Source organism: Solea senegalensis, linkage group LG20, assembly GCF_019176455.1.
Source record: "Solea senegalensis isolate Sse05_10M linkage group LG20, IFAPA_SoseM_1, whole genome shotgun sequence".
NCBI classification, from domain to species: Eukaryota; Metazoa; Chordata; class Actinopteri; order Pleuronectiformes; family Soleidae; genus Solea; species Solea senegalensis.
This window is the reverse complement of record NC_058039.1, coordinates 10,259,963-10,283,079: the sequence shown is the minus strand read 5'-3', so window position 1 is coordinate 10,283,079 and position 23,117 is coordinate 10,259,963. Positions and strand designations below refer to the sequence as shown.

Genomic DNA, 23,117 nt, shown 5'->3' with positions numbered 1-23,117 from the left:
CAGGATAATCTTATTTACGGCGGCTATGGCAGCTAACATTAGCCTGCGAACAGGCCATGTCGTGTCAAGTCACCACCAGCTAGCGAAACATTATCACAGAGAATCGAAAGACGGGAATTAAAACTTAGCTTGGAATCGAACGCGTACACCTTTTCATGTGAAGTCCACTTGCAAAAAAACAGTGACTTAGTGCCGGACAGGCCGGTGTTTCAGTCACTGTCCTCGCAGTTGTCAAAGCTCTGACGACGATGCGTCTCCTCCTGGAGGGATAGATGCTGCTCCACTTCCGGGATGCTGTGCAACACCGAGGATGCTGAGGATGCGCAGGGGGAGAAGGTATGTAAGACTGACAACTGCTAAATTAATTATCTATCATAATAATTAAATCAATGATGTGCCTTTGTTTCGGCTACTCCCCCTGTGACTTCTATCACACGCGCATAAGTTGTTTTACTGTACACGTTGTATGCATTTCATAACAACACAAATACACATTGTGAAGTTAGATTTTTATTTTAAATTGGAATATTTCATATAATGTATATATTCCCATTGATGTGTTGCTTTTTCTGACGGTTATATTGATTTAGTAGGGTTTAAAAGGCATAAACAAGTAAAAGTACAGGATGTCCCGCCTCTGCTTTATTTCCATTGGCTGACGAAACTCAGTGAGCGCTGTGATTGGCTGTCATCATAGCAGGCTGTTCTTGCTTGGCAGCTGTCACCGTCCGTTGAGGTCAGAGGCAAAGAAGCATGGCTGCGTTGTTCAGAGGGTCACGAAAGTTATGGTTGAGGTGGAGTAAACATGTCGACCTTGCCCACGGTAATGTATGCGCTCATGTTGTCGGCTTCCTCGTGTCGTTTTTGTGTAGAGAGCAATTCGAGGGGGACGTTTTCTGCTCGAGCTGATAAGCTAGGTTGTTAGCCCACTGAGGAAAGTACAGTGAGCAGTTACTGCCCATTTTCAGTTAAGTGTGTCGCTCAATGGACACTGTGTCCCCGAACTGGCCACCTGCTCTGAGCTTCTCACTCATGCTGTATGAGGACACCGGGCGGCTAAAATTGGCGAACATGACATGTCTGTACTCTTTTTTTATGGCTGTGCATTATGTCTTGGTGGTACTTGCTAATACTCGACGAGGTGTTGCTCAACAGTTCTGTGGTTCGATCTTCACCACGCACACACGTACGCATTAGCCTTGGGCTCCAAATGAACCAATTCCTCCATTCCCATCCCACAGTGCAATACATAACTGTACTCAACGGCCACTTTATTAGGTACACGTGTAGACATGGGTCAGGACGACCTGCTGAATTTCACACGTAGCACATGTATCTATGTTTTCAAACACAGCCATCTGACCCTAGTTTCTCTGTAGGGATGACTAGGACTGACTAAAATATATCACAAGTGCTAACCAATGTAAACGAAATTTTACGAATTTCTGAATGTGGCACATTTCACATTCATAACAGCTCTAAGAACATAGATGAACCTGTAAAAACAAACAGACCAAGAAAAAAACCCCCAATAACAAATACATTTAATAGACCAGTCTGTAGAAGATTAAATCACAAGGGCAATAATAAAGAGTGCAGCTTTGTACAAAATCAGTTTTGATTGACAAAACAGCAGCAAACATGTGGGTATTTTGTCTGGATTTCAAAGATAGCCAGCACTATCTTCATTATCAAGCAATGAAAAGTTAAATGGTTTACAAACAAGATATATTGTATTAATTCAATACTATAAATGTGATTATTATCAGTGCAGCAGCCTTTAAAACCAGGAAAGTGCACTGTCACAGATACCTTATCTTGACAGGACAATATTCAAAATCTAAGATGATATCTTGTCTCATGTCACAATATCGGTATTATCATACCAGAAAATCACTTTGTTTGAAGTAGAAGTCCCCTTTTGCAATTATATTTGAGCAGCGTGTGAATTTTTTAATTCTGCAGTACACAATTTATTTAGGAAATGTAGTGGAGTAAAAGTTGCTGGAAATATAAATAACAAAGAAAAGTACAGATTTGTGAAATATTTGTACTTTGTTATATTACAAAACCGCACAATGTATATAATATCGATATAAATGCCTGTTTCCAACTAAAGGCAATGTCAAATGTCATCATTATAACAAGACTATGGTTTCTTTATCATATGTGAAAACATAGTCTTTATTTGCCCTTCATGATCCAGGCCTGATTCTGTTGTTTGTAATCTGGTTGGCCGTCTACCAGACTTTCTACTCTGTTTCGTACCTGTTAACCTGGCTGGACCTTGGCTGAGGCAGCAGTGTTTAATAGCTTGGCCAGACTGCCCAGAGCTGGTGGTTTGTTACAGCAGAAAGACTTTCTCGCTTGTTATCGATTCCAGTAAGACAATTTCCAGTATAATTCAATTAAATCTGCTGATGGTATTCACTGCCATTTATAATGATACTCAATTCCAGACATCGAAAATTTATCATACCTAAATTACAGCTGTAAATAGTTTTATTAGGCAGGTTGAATTAAACCACACCTTCTACAAAACATGGTGATATACAAGTCATTACATTTTTCTAAAGCTCCTCTGAAACTTAATATGTTGGGAGTGATATACATTTGTCTTTTTCTGGTCTTGAGCTAAAGGAAATGCTCAACATTTTCCTCACACTTCTTTTGTTTTCTTCCCTCAGTGTCAGTACGATCGATGGCCTCAAAAACACCAGTGGGGTTTATTGGTCTGGGGAACATGGGTACTCCCATGGCCAAAAACCTATTAAAAAATGGTTATCCTGTTATTGCCACTGATGTCTTTCCTGAGTCTTGCAAGGAGCTGCAGGACCTTAATGCTCTGGTAACACACTAATACATTACATTTGCACATTTATCTTTTACTTAGCATGCTAAATTGGCCACGGATAAACTCAATATTGACACTTGCAAGCTAATGCGTTACAAGTAATTTGTTCTTTCTTAGTCGATAAGCTTTGTGCCTCTGAGCCGACAGGTTGTTACAATTTAGAGCTTTTGTGTGTGTGTGTTTTGACAATATTGTGCATAATGATGGCTCCGATGTTCAGGTAGTGGATTCACCGGCAGAAGTTGCAAAGAAAGCAGACCGCATCATCACAATGCTGCCATCAAGTCCAGACGTCTTGAAGGTCTACACTGGTCCAAATGGCATCCTTAAGTAAGCAGACTTTACTGTCACACACTATCTGTGATATATGTGACATTTTATTACACACGTGGAAAGGTTTGGCTCAACAAATGTTTTTCTTTTTACAGTAAATGAAGTGTTCGGTCTATTTTTTTCCCTCTTCAGAAATGTGAAGAAAGGAACACTGTTGATTGACTCCTCCACCATTGACCCGGCTGTCTCAAGACAGATGGCAGTTGCTGCGGAGAAGATGGGTGCAGTGTTCATGGATGCTCCAGTGACAGGAGGTAATGTTTCACCTAAAAATTTTGTTGACTTGCTGACTTGAATTAAGAAGCCATTTTTGCATGATTGATTCTCAGTGATTAATATTTTCATGAACCAAGCTGTGTTTTGCAGAGAGGATATTACATTACATGCAGCATTGACTTACTTCTCTGTTAAAGAGCATTGAAAAGCAGAATCAGTGTGCTATTTTGTTCATGGTACTATGACCTCTCAGCTTTGCTCCTGAGCTGTCTGACACTCTTTTGTATATCTAAACTATGGGACCTTTTTGGCTAGTCCTAGGACATGGATTGTAATTACTGAGCAGGCCAGCCAGTAGATGCCCTCCACAGACTTTTATTGCTGCTTTTGACCGGGGGGACTTAAAGGCAAGGTTAAGGTTTTAAGTCCTCATTATGTCGGTGCTGTCTGCTTGTGACGGCTCTTTGACAGAGCACAGGATCGGCAGTCGACCTTAATGGGCTGAGCAGCAGTGGAGAATCCCGTGTCAGAGCTTTTCATGTTGATGGAGCCGTAATGGCGGGTATCCCATGTTAGTGCCTTTCATGTCAGATAAAGAGTCATAAAGAGGAGAGAAACTACGCTCACATTGAGTGCCAGAGAGAAGAGGGAGATAAGACATGAAAAAGACACATTGCTGTAAAACTGTCCATCTCTCTGTCTAGCTCTCTTTCTCTTTTTCTACACGCACACACAGTTCTTTTGATTTAACTATGCAGTTATTACTGTGTATCAGACTACCAACTCTGATCAGTCTGTTTGCTTTTTACTGCACATTTCATCCATGCACAATGTAGCTCCCCCTCTCTCCCATACAAACATAGACTTGGCCCACACATACATCCTTTACCAGCTGGCATCAAAAAGCACAGACCGACTGCATTCGGTGAGATCAGAGCCTTAAGCCTGTTACTCTCCCTTAACACACACAGACTGTTTACATAGTATAGACAGTGCACAGTTCATGCGTGCAGTCTTCTGTGAAGGTTCTTCCTCTCTTGTCTCTTAAACTAAGCCTCTTTTACTAGCCTAAGATGACCAATGATTTACCTACTCCCTCTGGCCTCTGCAGTTAGCTCTGCAGACACTCTTCTCATTCACACACACATGCACATGCACATTAGACACATGCTGCATGTACCTACCTTCCTGGTGTCGCCTCTAGTCATCCATTTGTCATATTAATAAGTGCAAACAGCATGCTAAGTAAGAAGTAGAAGTAATTTATGATGTGAAACAAGCATCAGTCACTGAAATTAAAGATATCTCTCTATGTTGTTGGAAATAAAGAATACAGTCTTTGTGATTTAAACTCTTGGACAAACAAAGCCAACTTTAGTACAGCTTTATATTTTAATGACAAAACAAATAATGGGTTCAATTTAAAAAAAAAAAAAAGGAATCGGCTAAGTTGCAGCACTAAATGCACACAGAGAGACATGCATCCTCCGTTGAGGTAGGGAATCATAGTTTTTGGCGATGGTGATGACCCTGATAATCCAGGTTAAACCTGTGGAAAGAGGTCAAGAAAAATGTTGCAGTATGTGGCAACTACACAGGAAATCAGAGAGTCTTGTATCAACAGCCCCCTCCCCCCCACAGCACCCACCCCACCCCCACATTTTCCACATCACTGTGTTGGATATGAGGTAAACATGCTGTGTTCTAACCAGGAGATGGCACCCTATCCCAAACAGGGCACTGTCATACTCATAATGTGTGTGTGTGAAGTTGATGTTTGTGAGATATAGAGAGACAGTCCCTGTGTTATTACTGTACTTTCAGAAGTTAAACATTGTACTACATAAAGAGGAATTTAAAATAATTGATTACTTACTATTAGTTCAAAACCACAGCCAATATCATCCCCGATTGACTGAAGGGACATAGTAGTATAGTACTATATTATTATATAATATCTATTCTATCTAATATAGTTGATATCGTTTAGATACATTTGCTTAAAATGACTTTGAAACAACGTGACTGAAAAGTTGGATCAGTTAAAATCATTCTGCCCACATTTAGTGTGATGTCCTGAGCTCTTAAACTTTTGCAGCCTGTTGTTTGTGTGGTTTCTCCTTTTTTATTTTAATTTTAGTTCAAACTAAATACTTTTGTGTGTGTGAGGTGGTGAATTTAAACTGAAATGTGCATTTGTATGTCGTGTGCGTCACTGGAGGTTTTGCACTCAACTGTGGGATCTTAGTTGCAGAGTCATAACCCTTTTTTAAAAAAAAAAAAACAGCTTTCACTTTCTTCTCATTGGCGTCCTGTGGGCTTTCCTTCTTGACCATTGTCAGGACATTAGCACTTTGCATATGCACACATGTAGTATTAGTGTAGACACATGCTTGCACACACACTTCTTCTGCCAAGGTCTGTTGTCATTAAAAGGGTCCACATGCAAAGTTGACCCACAACAAAACAAGCTCTGATGTCACAGGCTGAGGGTGTTGGCACGGTGATGGCAAAAATAGGAGGTCTGGCTTACAAGCGACGGGGTCGTTAGCAGTAATTACCCAGAATGCCTGTGTCTGTGTGCCCACGGTGGGCTGCCACTTTGCTAACGGACGATGGCTTTAAAAAGGCCCTAAAAACCTTTCATTGTGTTTTTCCCAGCATTGGGAAAGTCAGCTATTGGTTCAAATGAAAGAAAGTAAGAGCCCCGCTGTTGTGGAACCATGGGCACTCGGAGTAATGTTGTTTGTTTGTGAGGCCTTATAATCCTCAGCTAACTACCTATTTAGGCTGAGTCTCAATGCCACTCTAATCATATCCATACCACATCAGTGAAGGCTGAGAGCTGCAGTGTGTCATTTGCTGACAGTTTGAACGTCATCCTCCAGCCTGTAGGAGCTTGTTCGAGCTAAAGCTGGCACCAGTTGGTTTGTCAATCGGCACTGCCAATCCACTCAAGACTCAAGTTCTCCCTCCAGGCCCATAGGACCAGGAGTTTCTTCTATAAAGATCAGTTCTTAATTTTTCTCACACTGTCAGACCTGAAATAAAATGTTATTACTTTAATGAAAAGCACAGTGGATTGATGGAAAATGAATCTTTTTTTGCAGCTGTTCACAGTATTCACAAAAGATTGTTGTCTCTAAAAAGGTACATTGCTACAGGCATAAGCTTAAATCACAATATGTGGAACGGGTGATTATTTTGTCATTAGGTAATGTCTGAAATTAGCTCCTTGTTCACTTACTCATTGTGTGTATCACCATAACTTGTCAGTTTTGGTTTGGAGCTGAACTGATCAGTAAAAAGCTACTATTTTGTTGATTATCTAATTTATGTCAAACATTCTTTTTTTTTTAGCAGACATGTCAATCCCTAGGTCTGGCTTTCAAATTTTGTGTTTGTGTGTTTGTGTGTTTTCTGATTTACTGTCATTTATGTGATAATAAACTCATTATCAGTAGATTATGGATGTTTTTCCCCCCATTAGTATGTAAAATATTTTCTGAGGAATCTTCTGACAAAATAATTGTGTAATTAATTATGCAATTTTCTGCTGCTAGGGCACTGTTGCCTTCACCACTGCTGTTGTCATGCACTTCATTTTCTCCCAGTGAGGATTCCTTCCCTGGCTATTGTTCAAGAGGCTTTCAAGGTACATTATCTGCAGAGGTCTCCTCCTCTCTGAAACAAACCAACCAGGTGATTAAATCAAATCAGAAAACTTAATAAAGTAGTTTCATGTTCAAAATCGTCCTGAGGATGGAGTAAAAGACATTTTGGCGGCCATATTAGAAGTGCCCTCCTCTCCAAAACAAACAGATCCAGTGATCAAATCTAATCAAAAACGTAAAAATATTTTTTTGCAAAGGTTATATGAGGCCATTGACATGTGACTAAATGAAATAGACTTTTATCTTGAATTACTTCATGGATTTGTCAAGGTTTGAAGGTTTGTGTCTGATACCAATATCATAACCATCAGTATGTACAGATACCGATATCAGTCCAATATCGTTAAAACAATGTACTCATTGGTGTTGTGTGCAGCTGAGTCACGTTATGGTCACATAACCTTGGTGGTGCATATTTCTCTTGACGAAGCATTTACATTGTTTTTGTGATTGTATCACATCCTATGTGGTTATTTTACTGATGTCTGATTTAGTATCAGACTGATATCACAGATGCAAGAGTTTCTGCGTATATTTTACTTGACTTTCTCTTTACAACAAACTTACCTCTGATGTGTGTGGTCAGAGAGCACTCAGTTCTAAACAACCTAATCCAGTCTGAGAATTGAGAACATGAGTCTTGGAGCCTGTGGGCAGTTTAGTGAAGGTTAGTGGTGATTCTCTGACACTGAGTTAAGGAATTGGGTTGGGTGGGAAGGGGGAGTTCTGTCGCAGTCTGTCATGTTGAATGCTAACCAGCGCTAGGGAGAGTCAGTGGCCCAAAGACTAGATTAGCATAACAAGCCTTTCACTGACGGGTTTTGGTGACACTGAGGGAGAGTGTGGGGAGCCAGTGGGTGGGAGTAAGTGACCAGGGATGGCGATGATGGAGGGGTGTTGAGAGGGGACTGTAGCCTATGCTCCAGATGGAGGTAGACCCACAGCAGCTGGGGACTGGCTCTTACATCTCTGCCCCTGTGTCATCTGTTGTGTGTGTGCGCGTGTCTGTGTGTGTGTGTGGGGACGTTTATATGTGTGTGTTTGCACACAAATAGCCAGCTGGTGTATGAGTCCTACAAAAAGTCTCCTGTCTATCAAAAATAGCCCAAACATCACACTGAATGTCACTTATCTAAAAGAGAATTAGCATTCTGTCTATATGAAGGACAGTTTCTGCACTTTAGCCATGTGCTGGATATGTGTGTGTGTGTGTGTGTGTGTTTGTGTGTGCCTGCCTGCTCACTGCCTAATTGGGGATCATTATTAACTTGCTCTGTCCTCGATGAGTCTCATTGGGCCAGGGAAAGGATTGATTGTGGATCTCTCCTGCTCCGTCCATCCTCTGTCACCTATCATTGACCAACTTCTCCCCTACAGATTAGTGCAGTTACTGATGATGATAATGATGATGATGATGAGGGCTGATCTGGTGGTCAGTGAATAGATGTTGTAAACTAAATTCTTAAGGCTGCTGGTGTAACATTTGTGTACAAGAAGTCCTTTCCTCATTTTTCCAAAACCCAAATTTTGCTCCAGTTGCCTTCTTGCGCAAGGTTCTCATGGTGGGTTTGTGTGTTGGAATCAGTTCTCATGGCTGCATGCTCGTAAACTGCAGCCGATAAAGAGTCTGTTTTTAACATAACAGAGGGGCATTAGCAAAGTTGGCAGATAAACTGTTGAAAGTGCTGGATTTTTTTGCATGTGTTTTTAAGTGCTTGTGAGCGATTTTGGTTAACGCATACCTTTTTACTGTTGGACTTATTCACTCGATATCCGTTATACTTTTTACGGGGCCCATTTGGGTTTTTAATTTGTTGGAGAAAAAGATCTCTGCCCTTGAGTGTAATTATAATGTTGCACCACATGAGGCTGCGATGTTGGCCTGTAAACATCCTACCCCCACTGGCTTACACTGCAAGAAGTCAAGTCCCGTTGATTCAAGGCTGTAATATTATTATGTGTGAAGGCTCTTTTAGGTTGAATTATAGATGACTGCAATGCTGCCAAAACTTTGACTTAACACGTGCATATAATTATAATCCCAGTGACAAACAAGGTAGTATGTTCCTATGGCCAGTTTAATTGCACAAACTACAATTGTACCCAAAAGTATGGCATGAAATATGGCGTATCCCTGAATCTTGCCTACATTCTTGCAGATAAGGCAGTTACATTATCATTTAAAGAAATCAACAGTTTAAAGGAGGGCTAATGATATTATAGGTGTTTTATTTTTTCTCTGAGTGTTTTTCCATATACTGTGGGGGGAAAAACATGGCTACGGCTCGCTGTCAAATGCGTCATTCGTTACCAAACTCTGGGACCATCCCTTCTTCTGTGTGTATGTGTGCCTGTGACTGTGTGTTGTTTGTGTAGTCCTCATATTCACAAATGTAGTTTAATTTAAACCCACTGCCAATAAAAAGTGCCTACTGGTTTACATGCGGCTCGTAACTCTGAGACACGACCTCAGAAGCTTCAACTGAAGTCTCATTGGCGGCTGGTACTGGGATCTCCACCTGTCCCTGGTACACACACACATACAGTTCACAGGAACACTCACACAGATACTGCATGCACATGTGCACACACATTCCCACCTACTTTGTATGTACAAATGTATGCCACTTCAAAAACAAACATGTTTAAATGGTTATGAGGCTGTCAGGAACTGCTTTGGTTGATTATTTTGTGAGTGATGAAAGAAGTGCTAATGAATTTAGTGTTTACTACAAACAGGCCAAAACCAAAGCTGTTGCTCTGATCTTCCTTTTACTTCACACAAGCAGTTTCACCCTCTCATGCTGGTTGACGCCTGAAGTAGAAGAAGCCTGCTGCTAAGCATCTGCCCTAATAGTGTTTGATTGCCTGCTTATTAACACGAGTTTTGTTAATAGAGGAGATCAGATGAACGAGCTGTTAGTATTTGCAGAACTAAAATGATGCATTGGCCACAGTATGTGTGCACACGCACACACATACTTTCAGACTCAGAAACATCATAAGATGTACTTTGGGAGCCATTTTCATTCTGCATTCAGCAGGGAATGTTTGTGTTGGATGATTTTACAGTGAGAACACAAACTTGTCCCATGGGGCCAAATGGAAGCAAATGACCTAGGAAAGGGGATAAGTACTATATTTCCCCGACATTAAAATTTGTAACTTTAAAATATAAGAAAGTGTCCATTACATTCATACCATTGTCAAATAAGCTATGCTGATTACGCGTATCAACTTCACATGACTCTCTCTTTTTCCTCACTGTTCATAACCCTTATTTCCCTGCGACATTCTTGCACTACACCCAGTATGTGGTTTGTGTTTATGTCAAGACAGAAGGAGGCAACAGCAACATCTTAGTTAAGTGAGATGGCTGCAAACAGGTTGGAATATGACTGAAAAGATGAAGGAGAACCTATGAATAGTTTCAAAAGTGAATCTGCTTCTGCTTTTCAAAAAAAACCCACCGTTTAGCAGTTTGACAGTGGAAATACTTCTTGTACCCATCCCGGTCTGTGTTACCACTGTACACACACAAAAGCACCCTCAGTCAGGTCTGATAGTATTGTTTGACAAAGCCCAAAGTAGTGGAAGTCACCAAAAGTTGCCCACTGCAACTTCAAATAGGACTTGGTTTTTGTTCTTGGTGTTCCCTCCTTTGTTGTTTATTGTTTATGTCACTCTGCATAATAATATTATTTGTAAATGATGAGGTTTCGTTTCCTGTGGCATTATGTAGTATATATAAGTTTTTCTCTAGTGGATGTTTTCTTAGTACCTTCATTCCTCTTCTTCTCTTTCCTCTCCATCTCTCTACGAGGTATCTTCTATCATAGGTCTCCTCCCACACACACGCACACAGACACACACACACACACTTTGTCCTCCCCCTAGGGGGCGTCGTGTCGTTGTGCAGTGCTAACGATCCAGGAATGTCACTCCCGCTGGGATGGATGAGCCGGCAGACCCGGTGCTCAGGAAACCTCATTAGGATTCTTCTTTAATCCGTCTCTGACAGGACCGGCCCGAGAACAGGACGTCCCCTCACACAAACACACACACATTCACACGCACATGCACACACATTGCAGTGGTGTAGACACTATCAGAGACTCGCACATCACACGTGCAAGCACAAATGCAGTCTAGTCTATGCACAATAATCACAAGACTCTCTCTCACACACACCACACACACTCATTGTTATGCTAATGATGTATTATTCTTCCAGCACCATGGATCTTCCATCATTCTGGTGTCACTGCTTATAGAAATCCACTACAGATCATAAGAGCTTATTATGGGTGATTAGTTAATTTGAAGGAGGGAGAGTTCGGAGGGATGCTGGGAGGCAGAGAGAGAAATATTGTTTTACTTCTCTGCTGTCATATCTACATCTCTCTCCACTTCTCTATTTATCCTCCCTTCTCTCTCACTCCCCTTCTTCCTTACCCTCCTTCCTTCTCCTCTTGGAGAGAAATATTGATCATCACATTGACTCTGTTATCAATAATCTCCTCTTTAGTCGTCCGCAAACGGTGATCTCCACTAATGAGCCAGCAGTTGTCACACTGCTCTTTCTGCGTGTGTGAGAGAGAGAACGAGACAGAAAGAGCGAGAGAGCACCAGTCTCCGCCATGAAAATAAACAAACGAAATGGAAAATGTATAGTTTATACCATTGACTGAACTTTCACACTTAGTGAAACAGAACTCCACATGAATTGTTTATCAACCTGAACAGTGTCTGAGCTTGAATACCAGTGCTGCTAATAGGGGCTAAAAATAATATCTCGATATTCTTGGGGAATTTGATGATAACGATAATCAGTCTATATCCTTCAAATATCTGATTTTAATCGTCTGAGTTAGAGCTCATTAATTGTTGCTTACAGATTCTATCAATGAACAAAATGTTCTCTTAAGCATTCAAGTCAAAATCCAAAGACTTATAATTGAACTATAGTGTGGAAACACTGAACTCTGGGTAAACAGAAAAAAGGAAATAATAAAAAAAAATTCAAAGACTTAGTTGCTTGGGTTGGTGTCTCCATCTTTTCTTGTGGCTAATCTGTGTGGAAGGTCATGTGACACTGAATCCTGCTCACTGCCGCAGCGAGGAGGGTTTCTGCTTTAGTGCGTGTTTTGTCGTTTCTCACAAAGTCATTTAAATACTCAATAATGTCAAGTGGCATATCTTTAAAACACCAATCAATCAATTAGACGATATATCTTGCTCACCTCTGGCTGCTAATCAAACACTTGATATATAAAAGTAGACTTAAATAGAGTCACACACAAATGAGATTAAAAGAGACTACATCCAGTAAAAAGAAGAAGATGAATCGATCATGTCTGTGGTCTGTGGACCATATGTGTGTATGATGATGTGTGTGGGGCGGCCGCATGTTAAGCGTGTGTTCACTGTGGTCCATAGGCAGCTGCCACAGCATGAGCTCGGTCTTAATTATGTAGCCCTAATGACCTGCTGACAGCTCATGGATGACACACATACAGGGCAGTCAGTGGCATCATAGTATACTTGACAACAGTACAGCCAATTATAGAGGGGGAGGAGAAAAAGAGATGTACATTAATGTTTGTGTGTCATGGAAATATACAGTAAGTGTCCTCTCCTCCTGCAGTGAGGCCTGATAATGTGATGTCAGCTGTTTTTTGCCTGGTAATTCCCTTTTAATTATTAACATGGACATTATTAGGCTTTTACTGTTAAGAGGCCTTTCATTAGAGCTAGACAACACCCTAAAGAGAGATTGGAAATCTCTCTTCCCTGTCCATCCCCCTTTCTTTCCTGCCTGTAGAGAAAGTCTGCCACTACATTCTTTCACTGTACATTAATGTATGTACATTGTGATATCTGCTATATATGATCTCAATACCACAAATTATTTGTGTCAAAGTTGTTTGAATATAAACAAATCACTCATCTCCACACAGCTCTCTCTTTATTTCTCACTATAGCTGTGGTTAGATCTTGTGTAGTATTTTTTTTCAAAATTTCAAAAACCATTTTGAGGTATACAACACTATTTTTTTATGCATGAGCATATGAGTGAGTGTCCCAGTGTGCGATTGGTCGAGTGAGTAAGAGGGACTGTGTCGCAACTGTATACATTCATGTTACTCTCACACGTTTTCTGCTGAGTTGGTGGCGCAAATGATCATTCCTGCAATTACTACCACAGTTACTTCTTCTACAGCTAAGCCTGTAGCATGCGTTGGTGCAGCAGTGCAAAGGGTCTCCTGTCCAACAGTGTTTTGCTGTGCCATGTTCTGTTTTTCAAATTCATATCATAACAAAAATAAACCGGTATACCAGCCAGTAATAATCTTGTCTCACCTAATTCTGTACATGGAAGTAATGCAAATACAAAGAAAAGTTTCAGAAATTTCTGCCCCTGTGCCACAGCTGTATACACACAAATGCTCCCTCAGTCAGGAATATTGCTCAACAGCATACAAATCAGATTACATTGTCTCTGTTCCCAAAGACCAAACACAGAGGCAGAATAATAACGTCATGAACAACCATAATTACTTAAAGCAACACGCTGCCGCTTTAATGTTTGCGGCTCATCACTGAAACATTTATGCGTCAGTTTCGTTGCATAAATTGGTGAAGGTAAGGTCGTCAGCTAAACTCATTCTGAAAGGGGCTTATTTCTGTAGAACCTTGTGGGTGGGGGCCAGGTTGCCTCCCACAACATGGCATGCTTCTTAACCCATCAGGCATGGGGAGGGATGCCTAATTGAACATGATAAAGTGTAAAGTTAATTACCCCTCACGCCTGTCACTGATACCCCCGTGAGGGGGTCTGGCCTCAGGCACAGCTGTTTGTGTGTGTGTGTTTTTGTGTGTGCGTGTGTTTTTGTGTGTGCGAGAAACAGTGAGAGTCGGGGTGACAGGACAAAAGGCAAGGGCTCCCATGAGAGTTGTGCGGTGGATGATGGCAACAATCGGCTTTTAAAGATACCTCTGTCCCTCTGGTGCACCACTACTTAACACGCCTGTCCCACTATGAGTCTCTCTCTCACACACACACACACACACACACACACACACACACACACACACACACACACACACACAGAAGAGTACACAGCTGACCTTTTAGACACAGTTGGTAGTGTTGAAATAGTCAAGTGGTTGATATATTATGTTCTTTTGTGTGGAAAATCCATACTAGGATGTAGCTTCTGAACTAAAATATGGTATGAATTGTTTGTTTATTTGGAGAAATGTGTTGCTTCCTTTTCCGTCTTATAAGAAGTTGCTGTTTGGTGCAGGTTCTACAGGTCTGGGTTGGGCTGTTTATTTAGCATCAATGTGGTTTTCACCTCAGTTAATCTCAACTGTGTGTTTGTATATGTATGTTTAGGTGTTGGGGCTGCCAGCCTGGCCAGATTGACCTTTATGGTTGGTGGACTGGAGGAGGAATATAATGCTGCACAGGAGCTGCTCACTTGCATGGGAGCCAACGTTGTTTACTGTGGACAGGTCGGCACAGGGCAGGTAAAGACATACACATACATGCAATAATACACATCATTTCATGTATACAGTCCCTCATCATCTTTGTCATCATATATGTCACTTATTACAGTCACTTGAATGCAATACCATTACTTAAATACTGCTATGTATGAATAAATTCATCCTAATGCAATTCTATGATGTTTTTTTAGTTTTTTTTTATTCAAACAGTTTTTTTCTCATCAAGAAAAGAACAATGCCTCTTTCTACATCTCTGATGACTAATTAAAATATGATTTTCTTTTGATATGACATATTGATCTGAGCTGTAGTTGTTTGTCATATAATGAGTTTTTAGGAACAAAGAAGAGCTCGTGCTGAGCACTGTGTATATAACGCTTTATCCCTTAACATTTATCTTCAATGATTTTAGGAGGCTAGTGCAAACTGTCTCAGATATTATCAGGCATTTTCACTTGCATTATCATCTCACAATTATGACTGATGAATATATTTAGACTCTTTATTACATTTTATGTCTAACGTGTTGCCAGGTAAACCTCATTCATATACACAGAACATGCTCTTTTCTTTTTGTTTTCAATGCTCATTAGGCAGCAAAGATCTGCAACAACATGCTGCTGGCCATTGGGATGATTGGGACCGCAGAGACCATGAACCTTGGCATTAGGTAATTTCGGTCACTGTTTTGCTAAGCTGCTTCCAACCTTTTATGCTAACAGGAAAAGACAGAAATGAAATAGTGTTATTAGTGGCCTCATTTACATTGGCAACACAGATAGAAAATCTCACATGGGGATACTTGTGAGTGGGCTGTTGAAAGTGGATGTAGTGTGGGGTTCAGTAGGTCAGTTTGGATCATTTTCTCCATTTTGAAGGATACAGAAAAGTGGACATTTCCGTCTATGTCTATGTGTTTTCAAACATATGATTATTATGTGAAGCATTGAGCATGAATGCTCGGAGGGGGTCAAAATATTGATTTGGTGATACATTGTTGTCCTTCCTTTTGCAATATGATAATCAATATGCCAGGGCAAATATCGATATTTTAAGAAATAAATTAAGGCAATCTCAAGTAAACAGTCCTCGTCAGTTTCACTCGCCAGGCATTGCTACTTCATGTCTCCTCATGGCAGCGCTGCTCAAATGAATAAGGGAAACTTGGGTGAAAGTTACCTGGCCGAAAGAAGAGGAAGTTTACAGTGGGATAATAGCAGGGAAAGCTACGTTAAGAGATGCTTCATCCACGTTCAATACATAGACTTTATGCACTTTGTTCTCTATGTTGTGAATAAATAGAGAAATCTTGCGCTTTTAACTTTTCATAGACGTTTCGCTTTCATCAGTTAGACAGATATTGTGATGTATTGCTATACAATTCTCTTGCAATATACTGATGATCACAGAATTGTTCTATTGTGATATTATTGGTTTCGTGGACCATGTATCGAGTATCGTATCATGAGGTATCCTGTGATTTCCACTCCTAATAAATACGACTATGAAGTCGGCCTTAGATATAGCCGTTACTGTAAAAGCAATAACTTAAACAGTGATATAGCTGTAAATGTGTCAGCAATTTATTATTTAAACTCAGGTTTAGAAGTGTGTGTATATATGTGTGTGCGTGTGTGCGTGTGTGTGTGTGTGCGTGTGTGTGTGTGTGTGTGTGTGTGTGTGTGTGTGTGTGTGAGAGAGAGAGAGAGTGTGCACTTAATGGAAGTGGAGAGGGGTTGGTCTAACCCAGCGTCAGAGCCACCTGTGCTTTAGAGAGATGGATGAGGGGGCAGAGCCTCAGACTCTGATTTACATCTGCTGATTGAACTCTCACTAGTATCCTGTCACACTCCTGTCACTGAACACTGCCTAGAAATCCCATCATTCATCACATCTCATCCCTGAACAAAGCCCCATTGGCTAGATGGCTGAGGATGATGGGATATGAAGTCTTACGCCAGTTCAAATTAATATGGCTCAAAATCATTTAATGATTAAAGGATAGCATTAGGGAAATTGGAGTCAGGTTGTATCTGTTCATGTATTATAACTGGATGTTTTCCTGACTTGGTATTGCATATGCACTGGATATTGTTCACTTGTACCAGCTATAAAAATGTCTATGTCGCTGTCTGGGGGAGGTTCCACTTGAAAAGAGTCTCAGACTTATACCTTATATATGATTACTATGCTATTATATTACACAGCACAATAGGGTATGTAGTGAGGATATTTTTGTTGCGTTACTCATGTTATTAGTGCCACATCCAGTGTGAACACAGCTTTACAGAGTCAAAGAACTTGCCTTGTGCCACAGTCCCAGCATCAAAATGGCTTCTTACTAAGTTTTCATTGTCTTAATCTGAGAATAACTAACAATAATTAATGTTTGATGCAAAATGACTTCTTCCTGATTACTTTGTGTGGTAATGTATATATATCATAGTTAGTATTTTAACCCATAATTTGAGCTTTAGTCAAGAACAGATTTCCTTCGTAATAGCCGTCCTTTTGAAAAGCAATTAGCTTTTCTCCATTGACTGCTAAACATCAGCCATTCCTCACTGAAATGAAATTACCATGGTCATCCGATTAGTGTTTCACCTTTGGAAGCCTGAATTTATTCTCTACTCTGTTATACATATCCCTTGTCAATAATAGACTGTTTTCTCTGTTCACCGTGTTACTATATGTGTTTTATGTGTTTTGCAGCTAAAATGGTGTGTGCACTCATTTAGAGTGTGTGTGTGTGTGCTTGTGTGTGTTCAGGCACAGTGCAGCTGTGTTAGTGCAGCTGATTTATCTGTGCTGAGACAGAGGAGGAAAATTGGCATGAGCAGTTGCACGTAAATCTCAACACTAGGTCTCTGAAATATAGAGGCATTAAGGGAGCAACACAGATTTACACATTGTCACATTGTCACACTGATGCATGCATACACACACACATTTTTAGCCAGAAACACTGAAGACAGCAGTTTTCTACCAGACTACAACAACGTCTACCCTCAGAACGGAACACCATCATAATATAAGAGAACTAGAATACTAACCACTGCAGCCATTCACTTTGAATGTAAATCATTTCATTGGAAGTTGTCACCATGGTCAGTCATTGTTATTTTAGTGGACATGTACAGTGTATCATGTTATCCTCTCTTCTTGCTAGTTGTCCTCTGGGGCTTTATTAGAGGATTTGACAAAGACTGTCAACGTTAAGAGAGAGCCTACACCCTTAAGTCTCCCATACTACATCGTGGCCTCTTATGCAGAGAGAACACTCTCTTAGACATGATATGTGCTGGCACACACACACACATACACGCACACACAAAGGAGACTGAGCATTCACAGCCAATTTACAGGGAAATGGCAATAACATTTTATCATGCTGGACTTGGGCCTGATAGAGATGCCCTTTCTTCACATGTGTTTGTGTGTGTGTGTGTGTCTGTTTGTGTCCCTACCTGTACATGCAGGCAGACACAGAAACACACACTCTCATACACTGTTCGTGGAGCTAATTTGTTGATCTCAGATGGAAGCTTGGGCCGTCTCCAACCGAGCATGACGTTCTCCTAGTGCAAAGAATGGCCATGCATGACAATTATGAGTGCACATGCGCGTACACACTCCGAAACCCACACACACAGCCCATTTTTATGCTTTTCTTTCTCTCCCTTTTCTCTTTCAGCCTCCTATCCATTTTTTTTTAGGATTTTACCACCTCATTTTACCCTTTTCTTTTAATCCCTTCAGCTTTATTGACTATAGAAATGTCTGCATGCAGCCAGCCAGTCAGTAAGAGAGGGGGTTGAGGAAGCATACAGTATAGGGGCAGTGGTGATTTTAATGATACACTTGAAGATAAAAAGAGAGGGAGACGAGGAAAGAGACAACTGGCGCAGGAAGGGACTTTTTTTTACGGTCCACCTCACACCTGTGTACCTGAACTCATTCATGCTGACATTTTGCTCCTTATTTATTTTATGGGGAGAATGACAAGAGAATCAAAGCATAAAACCTGACACACTCCTTTGTGTCATGAGACAGAAATAGGTTTGCCACAACACACAGGAACACAGACGCCTCCTCCTCTCTCCATACTTCAAATGAATTGTGAGCATATGTTCATAAGATTAAAGTTGGGTGATAAATGCGTTGCCTCTATAAATGTGATAGTAAATGCTTATGTGTGTGTATGTGCTCGTTAGCTCTTTAATGTTATCCTAAACGGGGAGCAGGTTGGGCTTCTTCTCTCGTGGCGTCAGACCAGGATGAGGAGCTAATTGCTATGAAAAGACAGTTAATGTCAGCTCCGCAAATGAACTCCACCTGCTTAAGGTCCCAGCACATAAACACATAAACATCCTCCCCTCTTATCGTCCTCCCTACTGCCATCTCTCTCACATTTCTTTAATCTACAGCGGCATCGCACAGCAACACGTTTGTTTTACTGTTGGTGTCCGTGTGTGTTTATCCATGTCAATCCTGTTAAAGCGTGACATGTCCTCTTCTCCACGCAGATTACCACAGGCGAGGAGCACCACCACTGTGTCAGCTAATAACCATGGCTGTGTGTGTGTGTCTCTGTGTGTGTGTGTGAGAGAGACAGAGAGAGGGGAGCAGGAGGAGAACTTCATTGATTTATCGTTAACAGAGGACAACAGCTCCCCGTCAGCGTCTCTGGTCGCTATAACAAACGATCTGTGCGCTCGGACGCGCTTTATTGTAGCTCAGCCAGTAACCTTTTCAGCTGCTGACCCAGAACACTGGGAGGAGCCGAGTGTGTGTGAGTGCGTGTGCATGGAATTGGGGGGGGTGTGTGCGATGTCAAACATATGTCCCCCAGAGTCCTTAGACAGGGAGGTGTCAGCAGGGAAGACGAGGGGGAGGCGGAGGAGAGGATGAGTGGGATGAGAGGGATGCTTACAGAAGTAAACTAAAACAAAGCCATCATGAGACTGACATTTAAGAAAATTGAGTCAAACACACACAAATGCATGCCTGTGTGCACGGAGTGTCACTTATGCCACATTTTCAATAATGCCATTTTAAAAGTGAGGGAGTTTAAGGGGACAGGAAAGAGACAGAGGGAAGAAGGGTTGGGGGGGCATGGAGAGAGTGCAAATGCAATTCCCATTCTTAATTAGTTTGTAGACAGCTAATAAAAACTGTGGTAGTAATGGCAGAATGAGAGCCAGGTGGAGGGAGGGGGGAGGTTTTGGCCTTAAGGACCTATGATGGTTTAATAGTCATATTGAGAGCAGAATAGAGTTACAGGCCTGTAAGTAACAGTGAAGTGAAGCTGCCAGGGCTTGATGTGGTCAGCTTTACACTGGCCTTTAAAACGTTAATATACAAAACCTGCCCAACACAGAGGCAGACTGAACTACTGACACAAACGCGATGGTTGCACCCTCTCTTCTGTAATGCTTGGCACTTTGTTTCACTCCCTGCTTCCTTCTGTCTGTGCTCCCTTTGCCTCATTTGGTGTTTGTTTCTTCTTAACATAGTCTGGAGATTTGTCCCCTTGCATATGAAAGTAGGTTGCCACAAAATGGGGCAGCAGAAGTAAGAGTGTGCTGCTGTATGTGACAGCAAGGTTTATGGCTCCTCTGTGCTGCTTAACCACTTCTTCTCCTCCTCCTCCACTTTCTTTTTTCATGAAAGAGGGATGATGAAGGATAGATCTGCTAGTAAACATCAATACTGCATTAGCCAGCATTACAAAGCCTTCAGCCATTAACACTGAGGAATGGTCGCAGCCAGGAATAAGGTTCAATGGGGGTCACTACAGTCATCAGGCGCCCCCACTACCATCCTTCTCCATGTTGTGAGAATGAATTTCATAACTGGCATTCCTGTTCATTCTGTGCTTGTGGCATAAATCGCTTTTTTTCACTTCTATCATGTCTTCTATCACTTAGCCTGGAAATTTAAACGGAAATATTATAATCTGCTCATCTATTGCCTATTCATCTTATTTTCCTCATTTCCAGCTTCTTTATTTTTTTCTTTACGCAAGAGTCAGCAACTTTACCGTCTGTGTCTGTTTAGGAGGTATTTTAAGGAGGCACTTCATACAAAGGGTGGGGTTTCACCTAATATTGTAAATAGCTTCCTTGCTGTGGTCAGTGAAGCCCTCAGTTAATACTCAATTAAGGAGAATTTTGAGGGGTTGCATATGCTGATTGACCAGTGGACCTCCCACATGATGAATCCAAACAAGACACTGACCTCTGTCTGCTTCCTCGTCTTGTCTCAGATTGGGTTTGGACCCAAAGCTGCTTGCAAAGATCCTCAACATGTCCTCAGGTCGTTGCTGGTCCAGTGACACATACAACCCAGTGCCAGGCGTCATGGAGGGAGTCCCCTCTGCTAACAACTACCAGGGAGGCTTTGGAACCACACTAATGGCAAAGGTATGAGACTTAATGGTCTCTGTATTATCATTGCGCATCATTTTTGGTCACATTTTTTCACTGTTGGAATAATAAGGAAAATATACACAAACATGATCTCAGAACAATTTATCAGACATTCAAAGTTAAGAAGCTGGAGCCAACACATATACTGTATTTGCCAGTATTGCTTTTAGTCTCCTGTTCTTTCATCATTTGCTTTGTTTCACATCTAACAATCGTTTTGTCTCTCATCTGGGTCTCTTTTTCACCAGTCCATCTGACTTAATTGTAGTGTATCTTCTGTGATGGGCAGTCCGTGTATTACTTAGTGCTTGTAGGTGTGTGTGTCACATCACTTACATAATGTGCTCTGCATACAAAGCTTGAGGTTCTGTACATGCAGTTGATAAATAAGGAGATTATTATACTAGTCCCCCTATCTGACACTCTGCCTCTCCTTTCTTTTTTTTGTTAATAGGATCTTGGTTTGGCTCAAAACACGGCCACCGACACCAAGACATCAATCCCTCTGAGTTCCCTCGCCCACCAGATCTACCGAGTCATGTGCTCCCGCGGTTATGCTAACAAGGACTTCTCATCCGTCTTCCAATTTCTGCGTGAGGAGGAAGGACAGTGAACGTAGGGGGAGCACAGTTGTCTGTGATTTTTTTTAGCACACACACACACTACAACCACACACCACAGTGCCCCTTATCCCACTATGCTCAGGAGAGACTAAGGCCTTGCCCTCAGGCAAAGATTTGCAGTCCAATTAACATACTGTATGTTGACATGTGTCTCCTCGTTGCATTAGCTGAATCATACTTTCAATTCATGGTTCCCCTTCAGAATGTGGGGAAATGCTAAAACTGACCTTAGATAAGCATCTGGAGACTAGGCAGCTCTATTCCCAGTCAGGGCTGATAGGTCAGAGTAGGAGAAGGGATAGGATAGGATGAGATGCTACAGATTTACACATAACAATGCAGATGTATGGAGTTTTTTCAGGATGATTGATAATGATTAACTGCATGAATATTAAGTCTGTTTTTGCCAGGCTTCTGCTTTTTGCCTGTCACCCAATTTACCTTGATCTACCTAGAGCTAGATCCTTGTTAAATGGTAGATGACAAAAAGCAAACAAAACAAACAAACAAGGTACAGGATTGCCATGATTTCTTTGAATAGGGGGGTACAAGAGTGTACAGACTTTGTGCTATATTTAAGGTGACAAAAACACATCACTACCAAAACTCACCAAAATATAAGTCTGAGTTTACTTGTTTTGTCAGTTACAAAAAAAATGTTAATTTTATAATAAATCATCCAGTCATGACTTATTTTACACAGTTACAGTATTCTCAGATCTTTGTTACATTTAAGTCTCACTGTTGAAACCAGGTTCTACTCTACTGTTCTATGAGACAGATATTGAGTTATTTTTGCACTGTTTGCATCACAGTGTGATGTGCTGAGGACCTATTTAAACTTACCTCTATTCCTGACAACCGACTTCTGCTTATAAAGCCACTGGAGTATTATTTTGTGACCAAAACTGTTTTATACTCTGCAATGCTGCTCTGTTCAATGTTGTTCTCAGTGTCGAGCACGTTCTCTTGAACATTGGAACTTTTCTCCCTACATGTGTATGATGACTCTGTTTTCCGTGTCATGTCAATGAGGAATGGTTCCTCATTACTCTGAGCAAATGTACATAATTTATTTTCATATTGTGTAGTATTGAAGAGCAATCCAAGTCACTGTTCTAGTCAAATTTTATTGTTCCTACAGTTTGTCATAGCTCTGTGAAACAGATCTTCAGTCCCACTGTAGCTTAAAATAAAAAGAATATTCTGTGTATCTTGGTGTATGATTGGTTTATTATATTGCTGACCTTCACTATAGCTCAGGTAATTACCTAATGTTCATAAAGATATTTTTGTGGTGCTTTTTTGCCTTTATTTTCCAGGACAGAATTAGTGTTTTGGGGGATGTGGTGTTTGACATAAAGCAAAGGATCAATGTCAGAACCTAACTCAACTGCTGCAGAGGACTAATGTATATATTGTATACTGTATATTCACCACCTTCAGAAATAAGACTATACCTCACATA

The 23,117-nt window shown here is 41.0% G+C and overlaps 1 protein-coding gene across 1 annotated transcript; it reads left to right on the top strand.

Moving 5' to 3' along the window:
- The first annotated feature begins 711 nt into the window (after positions 1–711).
- Positions 712–22,862, top strand: hibadha (3-hydroxyisobutyrate dehydrogenase a). The gene is made up of 8 exons (XM_044052857.1): positions 712–823; positions 2,688–2,848; positions 3,075–3,184; positions 3,320–3,441; positions 14,480–14,613; positions 15,189–15,265; positions 20,864–21,020; positions 21,481–22,862. Exons 1-8 carry the CDS (start codon positions 754–756, stop codon positions 21,637–21,639), a joined length of 990 nt encoding a protein of 329 aa, XP_043908792.1. The 5' UTR covers positions 712–753; the 3' UTR covers positions 21,640–22,862.
- Positions 22,863–23,117: the final 255 nt, after the last annotated feature.

Excerpts from the sequence above, each read along its gene's own strand:
- hibadha (XM_044052857.1), top strand. The coding sequence starts at position 754 with ATGGCTGCGTTGTTCAGAGGGTCACGAAAGTTATGGTTGAGGTGGAGT. Across the intron at positions 3,185-3,319 it reads GGTCCAAATGGCATCCTTAA|AAATGTGAAGAAAGGAACAC; the intron begins GTAAGCAGACTT and ends TTCCCTCTTCAG. Across the intron at positions 14,614-15,188 it reads GACAGGTCGGCACAGGGCAG|GCAGCAAAGATCTGCAACAA; the intron begins GTAAAGACATAC and ends AATGCTCATTAG.